Source organism: Convolutriloba macropyga, chromosome 3, assembly GCF_964194025.1.
Source record: "Convolutriloba macropyga chromosome 3, txConMacr16.3, whole genome shotgun sequence".
Lineage (NCBI taxonomy): Eukaryota > Metazoa > Xenacoelomorpha > Acoela > Convolutidae > Convolutriloba > Convolutriloba macropyga.
The window spans coordinates 13,390,983-13,404,874 of NC_134470.1; the positions used below are offsets into that span (position 1 = coordinate 13,390,983).

The following is a 13,892-nucleotide window of genomic DNA, read 5'->3' on the forward strand; positions in this document are numbered from 1 at the left end:
CGCCCAGCTCTGTTTCAGCTCAGAATGTTGTCCCCCACCCCACGGTTGCCCAACCCCCCTTCCCTCCCAGCCACTACCGATCACTAAAAACACTCGATTTTATACTAATTTTCACAATTTTTTTCAAGCTTTTTGAAAATTTTTGTCATTTTTTGATTTCTTTCAGCCCTAGGTGTCAAGGAAGCTCCTCTGGGGTTTTATGAAAGCTAATTGCATAGTTTCTAGTGGTAGCGGAATGTTTTTAACATTTTTTTAGCATTTTTTTTTGAAAAAACGTTTAATTTTTTTCATTTTTTAAAATTTTTTTTTCAATATTCACCTCTTTCCAGACGCAGGGGCCAATAACGTTGTTAATTGTTTGATAATATGTTACTTATAAGTTTTTATTTGCCATGGAATAGATTTCAACTTTTATCACAAATTTTAGCAGTTTTTAAGTTTTTTGAAATTTTTTGTCGTTCTTAAGGTTTCTCCATCCTTAAGTGCCAATTAACCTCGTCTAGGGTTTGACAATAGGTTACTGTACATTTTCTAGATGTAATGGAATGCTTTTTAAGATCTTAACCCCACGAATTTTTGCATTTTTTTTGCAAAACTTGCAATGTTTTTTTTTTTGATTTTCTCAACATTTCTTGACATTGTTTTTTCGGCCTCAGGGGTCAGAAAGCCTTTGTTAGGGTTCGATTATAAATTACTGCATAGCTTCTAGATGTAATGGAATGTTTTCAAGATTTTGATATCAGCAATTTTAAAAAATATATGCAATTTCAAGTTTGAATTTTTTATCCTTTTTCTGGCACCAGGGTCCTAGGGACCTCCTCGAGGAAGGTTTGATAATACGTTGTCGCATAGTTTCTAGATATCATGTTATGGTTATCAATAATTTAATGACTCAAGCTTTAGCCATTTTTTGATAAAATTTTTTTTTTCAATTTTTCGGAAAATTATTGTCATGTTCCAGGTTTATGGATCTTTATGAGCCAGTGAAACTTTTAAACGCTTGAAAAAGGTATACTGGATAGTCTCATTAGACAATTAAATGGTTTTGAAGATTTTATATCTTGAATTTTAGCAAGATTTTGTTAAAATTTGCGATTGTTTTCAAAATTTTTGATTTTTAATGGACTTTTCTGAGTTTAACGATCATTACTGGCCAACGAAGCTTTTCAAGTCTTGCAGATGGGTTACTTAAAATAATTCCAGAGACAAACATGAGTTTGATTATTTTCACTGCGAAATCTGGAATCTTTTTTAAAATTTTGCAGTATTTTGCAAGTTTTCAAAATATGTTTTTCATTTGATTTATTTACTAACAAGGCTAGAACTGAAAGTTGCAGTGTCGAATCCAACTAAAGCCTGCCGTACTAAACCGTGGCTAGCTACTGACAAAGCCAACCGCTCGCCGGCCGTTTTAGAGCAATTCGCCCGACGTTAGTCGGTTATGTTTTAGTCCTGTAGTCTTTTTTATGCAATTTTTCGTTTGACCGAAGTTCCGTTGGACTCCTGACTTTTCGTACTCGAAAACGGGAAAAACAGCCTCTCGGATGACTAGACTCTAAGTGTGCGATTCACCGAAACTGATCACGGAGACAAATTAGTAGTATGAAAGGCGGTTCTTTCACCCCCCCCCCCCCCCTTTCATGTCCCCCAATCCCCACCTCCTGCATATCGTTCCACCCGTAACCCAGCGTGCTCGATCACCACCCCCGGTGTTCTTCCCCCGTGCCCTCCTCCCTTGACTACACGCCTCTGCCGCCTCCCCCGCTGTGCTCACCACACGCGCCTTCAGTTAAGCTAACGCTAGCATCCCGAAACCGTAGCTAGCTTGTGACGAAGCCTACCGTTCGCCAGTGGCTTGAAAGCAATCCGCCCGACGTTAGTCGGTTGTTTTTATTATCTTTTTGGGACTTCAGATTTACGAAGCTATTGCGGCTATTTTCTGGCAATCTGCCAGCTATGTTAATTCTTGCTCGAATTGTTTGGGTTTTTCGAATTTCGAGAGTGATTTTACTATGCTTTGTATCGTTGTTCTTTAGCCCCTCCTACTGGGGCGTTTGCTGTCTACTCGAGCAAAACCAGCTTCAACAAGAAGAACAAGTCGTACAAAAACAACCCGGCTGTTAAAAACATCAATTCCTCAACCTCCAAGCCATCCTCAGCTCAACATAGCAGCCCTGCTGGACACGGAAATGAATTACCCGCAGCAGCTCTTGCAAGTCGAGAAAGAGAGGCGGTTGCTGAAAAAAGAAGGTCCCTGGATATTCCGGGAGAGAGCGGGGGAGGAGTAACTGGTAAAACTGTCAGTCAAGCTGCTGCTGTTGGATTTGGTCGGGACTCCAAACGGATTAAATTGGATGCAGTGAATAACATCTCTGACCAATCATCTGCCTTAGTTGGAGAAAAGCGGTCTGTGATCCAAAGCTATGACGCAAGTGGTGCTAGTGTTAGTTTGCCCAATGAGAGAACAATGGAGAGTGGTGATCGTACGAATAGAGGAGCAGGAGAAACAACAGACTCTGACAGACTGTTTGAGCCCATTGACATTCCTTCTAGAGCTGCTGATCGTGTCACCAACCGAAATAGCAGTAGTAATGAAGTTAATATTAATAATCAAAACAATATCAGTGTTGACGACACATCGACAGCTAAAGCGGCATCCGATTCTCGTTACCACCACCTCGACAGGCAAGGGCTCCTTTGTTGAAATACTTTTTTAAAATAAATATTGCTGACTTTTTCCTGTTCTAAATGCTTAAAGGACGAGGCTAACCAATAAAAGTTTTGCATGGCATTATAAAGGTTTTCAATGTTAAAGTTTTAAAAGATTATACACATTCGTGGAAGGGGACGAAAGTGTTCCTTGGTCTCTTTTCAAGTTGAAATTGCACAGTTGTAGAAAATGAATAATGATATTTGTTGTATTTTTAAATATACTTTTAATAGGTGATATACTCTTAAGATGTGACCATGTTAAATGTATTTAGAGCCAAAATTACTCCAGAAAGGACTCTAAGTCCTTTCACTTCTCGCTCACCTCGCAAGTTGGGGACTGCGTCCTCGAAATATCAACAACCTCAAGTTGTGCCCAAACAGACCCAACCTGGAGTTGGGGACAACCCGTCATCTGTAGACTCCACAATATCCTTAGAAGGTGGACAATCTGGTGGTCAACAGTTTCCGGTGTCGGACACCCAAGGCTGTGCGAGTGTTCGTTCTAATGACTCACCTTGCAGCAGCACCTCTTCAACTGCTCTAAGCAGCGCCACTAGCTCAAATGCTACTGAAAACGCTGTCAACTCGAGAGATAATTCCAACAACACCCCAATAGTTTCATCGCATTGGAAGCCGTATCAAGTTGGCCGACGTAGTCCGCTCAAAGTGGTGAGCGACAGGAACAAACACCCCAAAAACGATCCTCCGACTGCCCGCGTGTTACCAATGGCGAGAGCCAAGCCCTACTCGCCTAATAGAAATCAGCATGGTGCTGCCGGGTTACTGAACAGGGCAAACTCAGCTGCTAGTGACTCATCTCGCTTCTCGAATGTTTCCGAGATTGAGCGAATTAGATCTCAGAATTTAATGACTAACCCAAATATCATGCGCGTGGAGGAGATTTTCAAGGTAATTTTTCATTCATTCTCAGATTTTAAAAAGGTTACCAACTATAAGCATAAGTTATGTGACTCTGAAAGTATCTTTGAAAACCTGACACTCGAGAACCGCCTAGCCGTTAGATATATAAGTCAGAATTTCGAAATAATATGAGCGAGTCACGTAAACTTGCACAAAGCACCACGAAATATAGCATTGTATATAGGAGAATCTGATGCTAGAATTTGACTCTGCAGGAATCTGACATTCTAAAACTTACACGTGAGTGTTGTTCCAAGCTAAAATAAAGCGGAAACGTACTTGAATCAGCTACATTCTGTTGAGGCTGGCCAATTTGACTGCCTTCTAAAGGTTGCGGATTTGCAGGAAGTGGAATCTTTGAAGACGCCTGATCCGATTTTGCCATTCTCTGTCAGTGCGTCAATGGGCTGTGGAGGGGGTGAGCCGAACAATAACAACAACCGGGCTGCTAACGAAGCCTTTGATTTGGAGTCGCTCCTTCTTCCTGTTAGTGCATTTAGTTGATATTTATCTGGATCTACATTTATTTCGCCGGTCATTGTACCCCCAATAGCAAATTGTTTTTATAGCTGTAAGCTGAGCGTAGATTTATTGCGGTGCTCTTGGTTTTTTACGACTTCAAGTGGAATATCGGCTTTCTTGAGATTTTTTTAAACCGGAAATACTATTTGTTGCAAGGGCGTTAGCGAAAGAGTAAAATTGCCACGTGAACTATTTTTTTTCGAGCCAGTGAGCATGCGTTGCGTTCTGTGAATAACCTTTCGACTTTGAAAAGTGTGTTTGACATAATGGCTCATATAGAGAACTGTTTTCACCATTTTTTGTGTCCAATTGGCCTAATTTTTTTTCTTGTAGTGCGGGTTTCTCTATATTTACTTTTGATCAATGATGCATCAAAATGTAACCCCCTGGAGTCGGTAATACAGCGTTTTTGAGAGCCAATTAATACGTTTCAAGTACAAAATTGATTTTTTCAACAAATTCAATGTCGGATCTTCAAGTGGACTTTTTGTCATTAGTTGGTATGGCAACATCCCATCTGATGGTTCATGCATTAAATGCCTCTGTTTTTGACGTGAGGTTTTCGTTCATAAAATTGTAAGCATATTGGTCCTTCTTCGGTGTTTTTTGTCCACATTCTCTAAGTTTATTTTATTTTAAGTTAATTTACTAGTTTACTAGAATACGGATTTCTATATACCGTCAGGTGTTTATTTTGGTGTCATTGATCATTCAAATGTTTTTGACGTTATATTTTGGCAATTCATTGAAAATTCATTGTTTGATTTTGATTTTAAAATATTTCATGGCTTCAATTCTTTCAGTTCTGGTTCCTGTTCTTATTTCGGCAGGAGGATGGCAATTTAATTTTTTTGAACCTCCAACACTAAATGATAAAATGTCATTAATAGCCGCACTCATCTTTTCAGCCGGCTATTATAGCGCTCCGATTTTTTTTACTTCGTCGAATAAAAAAATGTTTCGCTTTACCTCATTTTGCCGCCTTTTCAACATTTTGCGTGAAATCTTTTTGACTTTTCTAGGCTAGTTTCTCTCTTCTCTCATTCTGCTAAAAGTGATTTTGAACATCAGTTGCTCAGCAAAGCAATTCAAAATGAACAGAGTCCGTATAATAAATTGAAGTCAGAAGTAGAAACGGGATAAACCCATAAAGCCCAATTTTAGATGCGCGCTATTTGAACGTCGTTCCTATAAGTCTTATTTACCATCTCTAATGCTTATTGTTATTGATCGTAGCCCCTGTAGCCTCTCTCTAAAACAGAAGTATGTTCAACCACGAAATGCCATCAAAATAAACCGGACTTAAAAAAATGTTTTGGTACAAAAATCTTTTTTTTTTCAATATCTTCTGTTATTTCAATCCCAGTCATGCTTATTGGAATCAACGGCGGCTATTTTCCGGCAATCTGCCGGGTACGTTTATCTGTCTACTCAAATTTGTTCCAGTCGATTTCCAATTATCAACATCATGATGATGTTTTTGTGTTAATATGGCCGAAGTGAGCACTCTAATGCGTTTTTTTCAAAAATATCTTCGTTGAGTTGTTACCATAATCTATAGTTTCATTTGTTTTGTCTGTATGCGTAGTTAAAATAAATTGCAGTTTTATTCTTTTTTTTACTTGTGTCACTTTTTTTGTTTGCACTTGTTATCGTTCAGCATAATGTGGCTTAGAACTTGTTTGAGTTACTTATATTTTTTCCGTTGTTTGCTGGTACATCTATACGGCTATCCATTTTCTGTAAAATTTCGCAAAAAAATGCTTTTCTGCCTTTTTGTTTCAAGGTTTCTCCTTCGTCGTCTTCCATAGTTTGAAATAAATGTAACAGACATCTCCAAAAATGTTGCCAATGATGACATCCCAAGGTGTTTTTCGGGTTGGAGGGCTCAAATTTTTCAAGACCGGTTATTTGGCGACAATTTTTGTATCTCAGTAACTATTTTGAGCGCATTACTTTTTATCCATCCTAAACATTTTAGTTATTAATAGCCACCCTCATCTTCTCAGCTGGCTATTATAGCGCTCCTATTTTTTTTACTTCGTCGAACTTTTTTTCGCTTTACCATTTTGCCGCTTTTTCAGCATTTTGCGTGAAAACTTTTTGATTTCTCTAGGCTATTTTCTCTCTTCTCTCATTCTGCTAAAAGTGATTTTGAACATCAGTTGCTCAGCAAAGCAGTTCAAAATGAACAGAGCCAGAATAAAAAATTGAAGTCAGAAATAGAAACAGGATAAACCCATAAAGCCCAATTTTAGATGCCCGCAATTGGAACGTCGTTCCTATAAGTCTTAGTTACCATCTCTAATGCTTATTGGTATTGATAGTAGCCCATATTGTATCTCTCTAAGAAAGAGAAGTTTGTTAAACTACGAAATGCCATCAAAATAGGAACGACTAAGACTTATAGGACTTAAAAAATGTTTTCGTACAAAAATCTTTTTTTTTTTCGATATCTTCTATTCTTTGAATCCCAATCTTGCTTATTGGAATCAACGGCGGCTATTTTTCGGCAATCTGCCGGGTATGTTTCAACTTTGCCAGTTATGTCTCTAATAATACAGAATTTCGCAATTTCAAGATTTCTTTGTGAACTTTGTGGCTCGAAATCTTGATTTTAATTTAAGATCTCTGCATTTTTTTAATGAATTACTTGTTTTCTTTTTTGCGTGCTTCAATGATATCAAGGTTCAAATTTTCCCAGTTGCACCAGTGGTTTAATGTTTTACCAGTTTTTCTAGTTAACTGTGGTGAAGTGTACTTTTTGGGACATTAATGGCGTTCATGGCCGCAAAACAGTTTTGTGTTGGCACTCCATTTTTTTAAACCTGATGTACTATTTGTTCTGACGTTAAAGCAACAATGACTGAAACTGCCATGTATTTTTTTTCTGAGCGAGAGAAGTTTTACATTGCGTTGCTTTCTGTGATTGAGTTTCGATTTCGATAAAACTTTTTGAGAGTGGTTCAAATTTGTAAACTTTTATAGCCGCTTTTCGTCCAGTTGGCACAATTTTTGCTTTTAGTTTGATCTACTTGCGGAAATATTTTTTAGTCGAAGCTGCATTAATAATTAAACCCCTGGAGTTGGTATCACGGTAATTTTGAGAGCCTGATAAACCGTTTCAAGTGCAAAACGGGCACTAATTTCTAATCTTAGTTTTTTGAAATTTTCCATACTTTTTTTCATTTGTTTTCTTTGAGCGGACTTTCTTTCATTTCAATTTATATGGCAAATTCCTCTTGATATTATGCAATGAACGCCTATTTTAATGTGATGTTTTGTTTTTATGAAATTTTATGACGGATGGTCCGATTTTACTCGGTTTTCAATTTTTCGTTTGTTTTTGGTCTTTATTTCTGGGAAGTCTATGCACACCATCAGGCGTTTCAATTTTGCGATTTTACGAATTGAATTGTTTTTTGGAGTTCGGTTTTTAAATTTCAGTAATTTTTTGTTTCCTGGGTGCGTTTTTGACAATATTTTGACAATTTTTTCGTTATGTTTTTTATTGTTTTGAATCTCTGAATTCAATTTACTTTTTTATTCTAGATTTATGTATGGATTCTTAGTTTTTGTCGGCGTCAAATGATTAATAATGAAATCTCCTTGTTTTTCTGCTTCATGATGAAGTATTTTTTGTTTCGTTTTTTTAATGCGTTTTTATTCTCCTTATCCTAGCTAGTATGATTCTAGATTTCTCCTCAGACCTATTGTTTTACTCGCTCTGCTTTCATTAGTTTTTGAAAAAATTGTTAATTTTAATTCCTTAGATTTTGTAATTGTTCTATTTGCAATTAATTACATTTAATGTAGTGCAGCGCTGAGAAGTTGCTGGGATTCCGTTCAAAATTTTGATCTTTTAATTTCTCGAATATTCTTGGGTCTAGGTTTTGGTAAACTTTTTTCTGCCTTTGAGTTTTATTCTTCTTCCTTTGCTTCTTTCATGATTAATTTGTTTTGCAATAGTTTCAACTCGGCTACGTTATATCTAGCAAGAGAAATATATCTTCTGTTTGTCTTTATTGCTGTGGCTCCAGAACAAGAGATTTTGTGTTATTTAGTCCTTGTTTTTTTTTAATGTTAAATAATTGAGTTTAGTTTCTAAGAGCGTTTTCTGCCTATCGATTTCACAACGTAAATTTTTAAACCAAATCTGGCGAGATAAGAATGAATATGCAGATGCAAAAGGTATTGATTTTGGCTGCAATTACGGTTATTTTTCTTGTTTTGTCATCTGACGGTCAGTCTTCATTTTACATTAGTTCTAGTACATTCTTACGCTTGACTTGCAAGCAGCTTTTTCACTTTTTTATTTCTTGGGTTTTGCTTGTTTTAAATTTGAGTTTTTAACTGTGTTATCGGTGAGTGGAAAATTTGACTGAATATCATCCCGTATATCACAAGTTCGAACCTCTGCGAATTGGAAACGTTTTGCACCCAAAAGGTCTTTTTTACAACTCGAAGAGTCTCGATAGTTTTTGGAGTTTATTGAAAACCTGAGGTGACGCACGTTAATTTGTTTTATTAAACGGCTGAACGAATTGAAGAGACTAGAGGAGAAGTTGATTTCTTGATCATGCTGCCGTTGCGAGTGATCAAGAGTAATATAGGTTTAAAAAAAGCTAAGAGAGCAAATTTATCACGTACTTTTTTTTCGATGCAGTTTTATATATAATTAATTTTTTCTTAGTCGTTTTTCTAAATCGTACTTATAAGTATTTGTTTTTCTGGCAGCGTTTTTAACCATCTAGATTCTCATATATTAGATTTTTATATGCATGCTTTCGCTATGTTTGTCATTTCGCTTTTTTAGACGCCTTTTAATTTCATTGATATCCTGTTAAGTTTGTCGTCGAAGAAAATTGTTGAAATTCAGTTCTATCAAGTATCTCCTGACCAGTTTTTTTTCATTTCTGACGTTTTTTGCTTTCAGAATCAGATTATCGTGTTAGTTGTTATAGTTTTCCTAGGGGTATTCTTATTGTTTGAAAAAAATAATGGTTTGATAAGACAGTAAATTGAGAATTTTTTTGGTCGTGTTTTAGTTGTTCTCGAATGCGTTTTGGGTGTCGTTTGCATTCCCAGTGGACAAAATTTTTTTGTATGATTTACGGGGCGCATTTATTGGGACTTTGAATCTTTAATTTTTTCTCTTTGCGCAATTTCTTACATCTTTTTTCACAGCTTGTTCATCGTAATGTGAAATATTTTTGATATCTTCATCTGGGGCTAATTTGAACCTTCTCTATTTGTGCTCAAGGTGTTTCTAAACAACAGTTGATCAGCGAAATAATCTAGAATCCCACGAAGGCAAATTTATACCACTCCTTGAATTTAATCTTTTAGGTCTTAGGAACTATCTAATGCTTTTTGGTAGTGAAACTAGCCGCTGTATACTCTCACAGATACTGGGGTGTACATAACTACGACATTGGATCTAAATAGTTTACACTGAAAAAGTTTTATGCACAAAAATCTACTTTCTTTATGTTATTCTAATCCTATTCGTGGTTACGGTCTTCGACGGAGATTTTTTGGTTCTGTGCCAATTTTTGTAGTTATTTTGTTTTGTCTCTTTAATGTCAAAAATGACCATGACCGTTTGCTAATGAAGCATAGATAATTCTAGTTAATTTTTTTCAATTCATAGTTGGTGTGTTTCATTACTTTTGTTCTCAACATTTTAAGCACATTTTTTTGATAATTTATTATCATATCATTCAATCTAATTAATCACCAGATCACTCATTGGTTGCCTATCAAGTGATAAGTCATAGGATGATTATGAGGCTTTTATAAGCAAATCAATTGTTTAATCTTGGTGCTAGAGCTTTCTATGACTTTGAGACATTGTTAATTAAAATGTACAAATATGTGGGTGTTTGCCCCTTCCCCTTTTATTGTTTTTTTCCTATAACTTAGTCTCCTTAATGATAATTGTCATACGGTGCTAATGAAGCATACAAAAATCTGCTTACTTACTTGAGTTCATAGCATTGTTTTTTATTAGTTCTAAACTGATTCTTTTTTCAGCGTTTCGTCTCTTGAGTGCTTTTAATGTGATACATCTGATATATTTGAGAATATTTGCATTTACTTGAATCCTTTAACCGGGAACTAATGCTTTTGGTTAATTTGACGTTATTTTTTGTAAAAATTTTTGTTAATATTTGATTTTAGCCTTGTCGGTTAGTATCAGAAGTGACAGGTCCGATTTGTTTTGCTAATAAGGCAAAGTAATCTAATTATTGCTTTAAGTAAACGGCTAGTGTTTTTCATAACTTGGACTTTGTTTGTTTTCAAAATTTTTTAATGATTTTTTTAAGTTTCAATAGGATTTTTTTTATTAATGTTGTCTCATCATTTAACCTCATTAGAGATGTTTGTCATAGGTTGCTAATAGGGACTATTTTAATTGTTTCAGTTGAAAGCTAATGCCTGCTATGACTCTCACACGAGTTGTTTCCAAGAGATATCAAGTTTTGGAGTTTTCCTAGCTTTTTTTGGTCCAATCGACAATTTTCTATCGTTTACTGTGCACATTTACTTTGAATCTTTAATTTTTTCTTTTTGCTCAATTTGTTCTTTTGCCAAGATGATAGTTTGTTCTTTTTTGTACTATATGCTAAACATCCGTCAGACGTAAAATAAAGTTATCTGACAATCTGTTTATAGCTGTAAGCTAAGCGTAGCTACATTGCGTTGCTCTTGGTTTTTGTTTCGTCTGACGCCTTTTCGTTTTAAATTTGTTCTAGAACATTCTCTAGCTTTTCAGTCACTTTTTCATGCGTGATTCTCGCTTCTGTGTGACCTAAGTGGGCATTCAGAATTTATGTCTGCTGCTCAATTAAAATCGAATGTAAGATGTAGTGTAAAAAAGATACTGGTAGGCGATAAGTTTAGTTTTTGATTGGCCGCTTTTTTAAACTCACTTTTTTAAGCTCATTTTAGTATCTGTTTCTATATGTTTTAAGGCACGCAAGTGTGTTTAGCGGCTGTTCCGGTGGTTTGCGGGCTTACTATCAGACAATCTTTTATGTTTATTGTTTTGGTTTAAATGTTATTACCTGCCGGTCGTCATCTTCTCAGCCGAGTTATCATATCAATTTTTTGTTATCATATCACTCAATCTAATAAATCACCAGATCACTCATTGGTCACTCATTGGTAGATCACTCAAGTGATAAATCATAGGCTGATTATGAGGCTTTTATAAGCAAATTAATCGTTTATCTTCGGTGCGACTTTGAGATGTTCATTAAAAAATGAGCAAATTTGTGGGTTTGTCCCCTTTTATTGCTTTTTTATAACTTAGTCTCATTAATGACAATTGTCATACGGTGCTAATGAAGCATAAACGAATCTGATTACTTACCTGAGTTCATAGCATTTGTTTTTTTTACTTTTAAACTGATTCTTTTAGTGTTTCGTCTCTTGAGTGAATCAAATGTGATACTTTTGATATGTTTGTGAATATTTGCAAGTACTTGAGTTATTCAACCGGGAGCTAATGCTTTTGGTTTTTCTGACGTTATTTGTTGTTATAAAATCTTTGTTAATAATTGAGTTTAGCCTTTTGTTTATTATTTTTGCTCTCTTATCGTTTAGTATCAGCAGTGACAGGTCCGATTTGTATTGCTAATGAGGCAAAAATTGACCTAATTATTGCTTCGAGTAAATGGCTATTGGTTTTCATGACTTGGACATTGTTTTCAAAGTCTTTTCATGATTTTTTTAAGTTCTGATGGTATTCGATTTACTTTTGTTGTTCTATCATTTAATCTCATTAATGTGTCGTAGGTTGCTTATAGGGATTATTTTAATTGTTTCATTTGAAAACTAATGCCTTCTATGACTTTCACACGAATTGTTTCTTAGAGATACGAGTTTTGGAGCTTTCCTATTTTTTGTGGGTTCACTTTGTTGTCTTATCTGTTAGTCCATTAATGGCAGTTCTCATCTGTTGCTAAGGCTGCTTAAATCAATCGAATTGATTGTTTCAGTTCATGGTTTTTTCGCTTTCTATGACTCATGCGCTCTTCGTTTTCAAAAAGGATGGTAGTGATTGTTGAGTTTTGCTAGTATTTCTTGTACTTATTGTGGTATTATTTGGAAATTTTGAGTTCCGCTGTGGCTCAAGCTGGTCAACTGCGACTATTTTCCTGCACTTTGCAAGCTATGTTTCGGAATGTTTTGGGCTTTTAATCTGCGTTATTGTTTCGCAATTTTAACTAGGTCAGAAAAGCAGGCTATCTGAACAAAATTTTAAATATACAACATTCTACTTTTCAATTTTTAGCAAGGTCTCGATGTGACAGGTATATGGACTGGTTTTTTTGCTCTCTTAGTGTTCGGATTTGAGATTTGTCTTGTTGAGATCTATATAAGTGAACTTATATAATTGTTTTTTCTCGGAATAAATTATCAACTCATACAATAAATGTTTGCATCCAAAAATAGTCTATAATGGATGATGTCAATAATGTTAATTTAGTTCACAATCATTTTGAGTTGGAACTTGCTATTTTAGAATTCACGTTTGTTAGACGGAGACAGTCTTTCACCCGAGCAAACGCAAGGTGTCAACCAGCCCAACAACGTTAATGGCGTTGAACCAGTTGGTAGCAAATATGAGATTAAAGCATCTGCCGGTAGTCACCAGATGTTATCAGCTGACGAAACTCGGTAAGCGTTTGAAATCTTTTATCTTTTTAACGAGAAAATGTCGATGGTACACTAACATTTTCCCCGTACATCGCTGTCTGTAATTCTTTTGTAATTAATAAGAAATAATTGACATTTGTTAATTATCAAATCAACTTTATAGTTCATGCGTTTGTAATCTCAATTTTTGGGGATTGCTTGTTCAGCTGGTTTTTGCCAGATTTAATCAGCAATTGTAATAGTCTTTTTACGCGATTTTTATTCTGACTCTTTTGACTTTTCCACCTCAAGAACAGGATTAACAGGTAAAACCCGGATGGCAGCTGGGGAGTTCTTAAAGTCCTGCCCTACTAGTTTCTTAAGTGTACAAATCAACTAAGCTGCTGAGAAGTCACACAATTATTGTAAAGGGCAGTTTTGGCGGTTTCGACCCCTCACTAAGTCCGTATCCCCTATTAGCTATATATTAAAAAAAATAGCTACTGGTATCTAATTGTGAGATAGTCTTTGCATAAATAGAGCAGTTTCCATATAATATGTGTTTACTCGGCGACTCCAATTCAATTATTATAGCTGCGAAGCTGTAAGCTAAGCGGAGCTGTAAGCTAAGCGGTGTCCTTGGTTTTTACGACTCGAAGAGGAGTAATGGTTTTCTCTCGGTCTTTTTTTACAAGAAGTAGTTTTGTTCACGCGGCATTTTGACCTAAAAGCCAAAGTGAGAAAAAGTGCCATAGTGAACAGATTTTCGCTAAGCGAGAGAAGTGTTTTTGATCATGCGCTACGTTCAGTGAATGAATTTTTGACTTTGAAAATGTTCTTGAGAGTGCCGCCCCCACTAGATAACCGATTTTAACCGGTTTTTCGTCCATTTGGCTCATTTTTTTTAATTATAATTTGTTTTTTTTTTGTAGAAATTCTTTTTTGACCGATGTTGCATTAATGTATAACTTTATAACATTGATACCGCAAATATTTGCAGAGCCTAATATTTTTTTTCAATGGTAAAATGGGCTCATATTTCTCAATTTTAAAGTTTATTTTTGATTTTTTTTTCATTAATTTCTTCCGGT

General features: G+C 35.6%; 1 protein-coding gene across 4 annotated transcripts in view; it reads left to right on the forward strand.

Moving 5' to 3' along the window:
- The window catches only part of LOC142335962 (uncharacterized), a 98,084-nt gene that overhangs the window by 62,728 nt on the left and 21,464 nt on the right, over positions 1 to 13,892 (forward strand). For all 4 annotated transcript variants that reach the window (XM_075384380.1, XM_075384383.1, XM_075384382.1 and 1 more), the window contains exons 5-8: positions 2,037 to 2,685; positions 2,985 to 3,621; positions 3,979 to 4,119; positions 12,689 to 12,843. In XM_075384380.1, the coding sequence (XP_075240495.1) occupies positions 2,037 to 2,685; positions 2,985 to 3,621; positions 3,979 to 4,119; positions 12,689 to 12,843 (1,582 nt within the window). The remainder of the gene's footprint in view (positions 1 to 2,036; positions 2,686 to 2,984; positions 3,622 to 3,978; positions 4,120 to 12,688; positions 12,844 to 13,892) is intronic.